This window comes from Podarcis gaigeae, assembly GCF_964106915.1.
Source record: "Podarcis gaigeae genome assembly, chromosome: 1".
Classification (NCBI taxonomy): Eukaryota; Metazoa; Chordata; class Lepidosauria; order Squamata; family Lacertidae; genus Podarcis; species Podarcis gaigeae.
The window spans coordinates 39716573-39722572 of NC_139678.1; the positions used below are offsets into that span (position 1 = coordinate 39716573).

The window sequence follows — 6000 nt, forward strand, 5'->3', positions numbered from 1 at the left end:
TTTAGGAAATGGGCTACAAGATTGCAAACAGATTGTGGGAAATGGTCTTATTTTCTGGAGCTGGGAACAAGAGGAATCCACACGTTCCTTGTACTTAAATAGGAGCCTCGAGTAAAAACTAAAAGGTTTTTACATTGCACAGTCTAATAACTGTCTGAAAAAGGTCATTTCTCCAACATTGTTGATTTCTTCACTGATTAATGCTTGGACTTTCAAAATAAATCACATTGCTCCAGCATAATGGCCTATGAAACGCATTTCTTTTTAGACAGGAGTCTCTTGTTTTGATACTGGATTTGGATTCCAAAGACTTTCCTGGGTTGTTTCCTTGTTTTCTTTTTTTAAGAGAGCGCCATGGCCCTCATGCCTTGTCTATGAGCTTCCCAGAGGCATTTGGTTGAACAGAATCCTGGTCCAGATGACCTTTGGTCTAATCCAACAGGGCTCTTCCTATGTTCTGATTTCATCACAGTGAGCAATAGTTCCGTTCAGCCTAACTTTCTTTAAAGTGATCACAAAAGGAAGGTTGGTCACCAATTTGTTTAACCGTATAATTAATCTATAAATAAGTTTCTGTACTTACTCTATAATTTGCAGCCCTGAATTGGGTTCTTCACAAATCACATCTATGCATCTATGAAAAATGGTGGTGAGTCTCAAATTAAAAAGGGTGGTTCTTTGACCTCTTTACTGCTTCCCGTTGACACAAAAGGGAAAAAAGGCTAAATGACTTTTCAAATTAAGGCAGCAATAATTAACTACTGGCATTGTTTGTGATTTTCCGATTCTGCGAGCTAATGAGAGAGAAATTAGTGCTTAGCAGCAGGAGTTTCTGATAGTCAGTGCCAAATGTTAAATGTGCCAACAAGTTAATTTTGGTTTTAAGTACTTCACTTAAGTCTTTTTGAACAAGGAATTAGAATAGAGATTGTATGGCTGTTGCGCATATGCTACCTTTGATTTATGGAGACATTGTATTATGAGATACATCCTGTCCGGCATTGAAGGAATAATAACATTAATGCAGAAAATACAGAAATCCAGTTGAGTCAGTGGGCCAATTGAAACATAACCACAAACCATGGTTTGTGGTTACAAGAGAGGATCTATTGTAGGCCACTATAATCTGGTTTTACTGCCGATCACCATTTTGAAAGAATTATTTAACACAGCCAGATCGGCAACACTAGTCCTTACATAGCACCTGTCATTCTAAAACACCCAAGGTTTTAGAGTGAAAGATGCCATACACAGCAATTGCTTCTGAAAGCATAGGAAGGCAGTGGTTATAAATCCACAGATGGCCGAATTAAGCAGTTGAATATAAGAAAGGTCCTCCGTCTAATCAGAATGGTAAAAGAAGTCCACTAGGTTTTGTCGCTTTTGTTCATTATTCATTAGACATCTGTGGAACGGTCCTTCCATTGTAGTGTTGGAAAGAACCATCCCAACGAAGCCAGCCTGGTTCTGCCCACATTTTTAAATATGTTTTATTGACTTGGCGGACTTTTAAATTGTTATGGCTCTCTTGAGACATCCCCATTATAATTAAGGCCCTTAACAAAAGCTGACTACCATGTTGGTGTGAATTCAGACCCGTGTACAAACCATTATATGACATTCCACTGACCTTGTACATACAGTCTCTTAACAGCTCATCCTGTACTGTTGTTTTTGGCAAGTTCACTGTGCCATACAATAAATCACAGAAAGGGAGAAGGGAAGAGCTTTCTGGCCTCGTGTTGTACAGCCTGGTGTAACGTTAGACTATAGAAGGCTGTTCTGTTTTTAGACATCCTTTTACTAACCTAACATTCATAATTTATGATTTCATTGTAAAATTCTTGCAATACTATACCAAAAGTAGTGCTTCCCTTTAATTAAGTGCTCTCAGTAGGAAAAACGTGAAACTGATGTGCAAAACATATCACTACACAATGATTGATAGTGATTACTTCTTTATGAACCCAGCCTGAGGGTCTGAACTTCCTGATGGATAAAATAGGCCATGGGGCTACTTCCTGAGATTGCCTAGTAGGGATCAGTCAGCCTTAGTAATATCTGAGGAATTTCTAAGGCACAAGCAGGAGAGTTTTAGAATGGAAAAAAACTGTGATGAACTGTGTTTTGGCATTGATAGTTTCTTGTGCAATTCCTCATTGTAGAGGTTTTATTACAGATAATAGTAAGCATTGTACAAATTGTTGCTCCTCTCTGAATTCTTCTTCATACTCTTCCCTTTTCTTAATCCTGAAATATCAAGGCTGGAACATGTGGAAAGCAAAATAATATGGAGCCCCCTCTAAAAATCATGCAGTGTTCAGCCAAAGGTTCTTATTGGACTATTATTCAAGGAAATAACAAATAATATTTGTTTGTCCAGTAAGAATCTTTGGAGATCCTTTGAAAGATTAAACACAGCCTTTCGTTTAAACGTGCTTTATCTTCAATACCTGTAAAGCGCTTTGCTCATTTTCCATGACCAGTTTCCAGAGTTATTAATAGTTCACAGCTTCACATGTTTTTATGCTCTTCTTGTTGATTGTGATTATTCATTAATAATGTCTGGTCTTTTCTTTTTTACCCTAGATTTGGTCCCGGACTAGTTATCTATTGGTATGGCTTTATCGAAGAGTTGGACTGTCATCGCAATCGTGGTATCTTGCTCAAAGACTGCTTCCCTACAGACATAGTTACTCTTTGAGACTTCCATGGGGGCGATAGAAAAAATGAGAGGAAAAGGCAAATCCGGAAGCAATTTTACTTTCCTGCACTATAAACTACTGGCAACATCTGCCCTGAACTTCAGGTGAACTCTTCCAGCCCAGGATCACACTACTACTACTTTAGACAAACACATCAAGGGTCTCTGCTTTACTTCAACCCTCTGCTGATGCAAGCAGCCAAAAAATACAGACACAGCCCAAACATTATCAGCATTTCTGTCTCTGTCAAGCAGTTTATAGATAGCCGTAATCTTTCTTCCTTCCGGATGGCTTCTCCTTGCACTTTGAACAAAAGAAGAAATGTGGAGGCTGAAAGGTGTGGCTTTCAGTTTTCCTCCCAGTTATGAAGTCACTTTAAAAAAATGTCTTCTGTCACACAAGCCTGTTTTCTGGTAAATGTTAAAAAACCTAGCTAACACAAACTTAAGTATTCCATTCTTAAATGGTCTTGTTGCGCCAAGCTACTACAGGCTCTTATAGGTTAGGGAAGCAAGTCATCTGGCAATACATTGTTTTAACTCTGAACTTCCAGGGTTTCTGGGCACAAAGCCAGACAGTTGACCCTTTTAATGTAAATTTTAATTGCTGGTATTTATCTCATTTCATGCTGTTAAAAGCAATAGCATAATTGTAGAAATGCTATTCTCTCTTACAAAAAAAATGTCTCATTTGTCTGATCCTGAAATTAAAAGTCAAGAAATATTTATAGTATATATTAAGTTGTAATGGACATTTTAATATTTTAGAATAAAGTGGGCATTGTTACAGCTTGAGTCTTAGCCTGGCAATCTGTGTTAGAAAGATCTTTTCAGTAACAGTATGAAGGCAAAGATTTTATTTGGACATGCTGTGGAGATGACTGAGAATCAGAGCTATGTACCTGATATATTACGCTTGGATATGAATTCAATACCTAATGGTCATGCTCACAAGCATATAAAACTATTCAGGCTATAGCAACCCTAAGTGGATGCCTCCTGCACTCCCATAGCCTATTTGAAGTCCTCAGTTCATCATTCAACAAGTACTCAAAGCTCATGATGTATATTCCACTTTCGTGGCAGAAGGAAATGGAAGAAATATAATTATCACTGCTTTTCATACTCTTTTGATAAGCTATTATAAGCCTCTTTCCATTGCTTCAGAAACTGGTCCGACCCACATTCATATTATATATTTTCTGCCAGTCACTAACATTCTCATATCTTTATATACTCATCTCAGCAAGGAAAGACAACATTCTGCTTACACATTCATTCATTTATTTGTTTATCACAATTATACCTTCCCCTTAAGCAAAAAAGATCATTCCTAAAACACGCTCTGTCCTCAGACTCGCAAACAAAAAAGACATAACACACAAGGAAAAGGGAATGATAGGGAGGAGGAAAATGCAAGCTCCAGCACCCAAGTTCTTACAGCCAGCAGTGGTAGTGGCAGTTCTGGCTGTGGGGAATTAAATATGAATTTCTATGACCCACATGCATGGGGAGGAGCTAAAGAAAATGGCTGGGTTCAGAAATGCCTGGATTCTAAGCATGGGGCTTTGCACACTCTCCTGCAGAGACAGAGCCCCAGTAGCAGAGATTAAACTCACCAAAGTTAAGCAGTAATATAGAGTTAGGAATATTGGTTGCTAAAACTTTTTAACCAGTTCAGTTGCACGCAGCAGCTAACCTCTTTCTACTCCTCTTGCTATGAGCAGGCCACACACAGAAGTAAGTTTAAAAGGATTTACTTACAGATATTCAAGATCTCGGCCATGCATTGTTCCATGCAGCAGCAATGATAATGCAGGCAGAACACTCTTGGGTAGAAAATACAGCAGGACAACTTCGATTATGCATTCTAAGCTTGGAGCAAGCTTAAGCATGTCCATCCTGGTTGATTACACCATGCAGAGATAGAGAGATAAGGAAGAGGAAAGAAGCTTCACTTCCTTTCCAGAGGAGAGGGGGTATGAGCAAACTGAATCTATTTAGCAATACAACTCTGTGATCCTTAACCCCTTAATACACCAACTAGCAGTCATGCATAGTTATGTTTTACTGCAGTCTCCCACACTGCCCTTAATAAGAGCAATCCTTCCCCTGAAACACTCTACACACACACCCTGATCAGATCCAGGAACAGAGCTTGTGAGACATCTAGGTCAAAAGGGCAGAGCAAATCGTGAAGTTACCTTTTCCCCAGAGTTCACTCAGTTTTGCTGCTTTTTAAAATGAAAATGGGAAAATCTCATTGTATTAAAAGAAATAACATTTGTTTCTTCCTGCCCCCTCCATCACCCATTTCCGGCAGAAGAATCTCAGTGTTTTTCCTAGAGTAGACCATAGCTTGCCTATTTTGCAGAGGACCCTGTAGTTTTTGAGGTATGTTTCTTTGAAATATTAAACTTTCAGCAAGACCTTATTTCAAGCAGCTGTAACTCATTTATGTTTAACATACTGCAACAAGCTTGTAGGTTTGCTTGCACATAAAAGATGGCAGAAGAAATCTGTAGTGTGTAACTTACGGTACTACACAGAAGTAACATTGAGGGTGTTACTGCCTGGTGTACATAAAACTTGTTCAAAAGGCGAAAATAAAATAGTATTCCAGCATTATTCCCATACAGAACTGAAGATGAGGGTTGTCTAAATGGGGTGGGGGAGGTTTTAAGGGTAAAACTGGATTTGCTTGAGGTGGTACAGCTGCATTCTGTTGTGTGAAGTAATCTGCAACAGCAGCCTTTATAAGATGGCTTAGTAGTTCTCTCTCTTCCTGTCTTTGGAATAAATTAAATTTATCTGCACAGATGTTGAAAATCCTGCTCAAGCCCCATCTAATCTTTGTTTTGTTTGAATTTTACATTAAATTATGTTAAGGAAAGATAAATAAACGAGGTGCTTGTATCTTAGTATTTATACCCCTCCATAACGTTGTGACATAACAGGTTGGCAGACTATATTGGTGTCTTCAATCAAAGTTTTTGACTTTATTTAGAAATGAGCCCATATAATCATTTTAAAAATAGCATGAAGCAAGTCATAAAGACTTGCTGTCGAACTGTGCTACGGTAATTCTCCTTCCACAGGCTTACCATCAGCAAAATTATTTTTAAAACTGATAAATTAAAAAGGGTGCTCTATTGCAAAATAATAATGTATGTGTATTTTTTTCCTTATCAAATATACACATCAATTATAAGTGGGTTTTTTTTAAAAAAAAAAAAGCTAAAAAAACCTATTGTGTTTTTTTACAATGCTATAGTCATTAGAACCTTAACATTACA

At 37.9% G+C, this 6000-nt stretch overlaps 1 protein-coding gene across 5 annotated transcripts in view; it reads left to right on the top strand.

The window, feature by feature from the left end:
* The window catches only part of CDIN1 (CDAN1 interacting nuclease 1), a 124832-nt gene extending 119207 nt beyond the window's left edge, over nucleotides 1-5625 (top strand). For 4 of the 5 annotated variants that reach the window (XM_083745390.1, XM_083745393.1, XM_083745392.1 and 1 more), the window contains one exon: nucleotides 2590-5625. In XM_083745390.1, coding sequence (XP_083601516.1) covers nucleotides 2590-2704 — 115 coding nt within the window. In that variant the 3' untranslated portion in view covers nucleotides 2705-5625. The remainder of the gene's footprint in view (nucleotides 1-2589) is intronic. The other variant, XR_014565873.1, reaches the window with a different exon arrangement.
* Nucleotides 5626-6000: the final 375 nt, after the last annotated feature.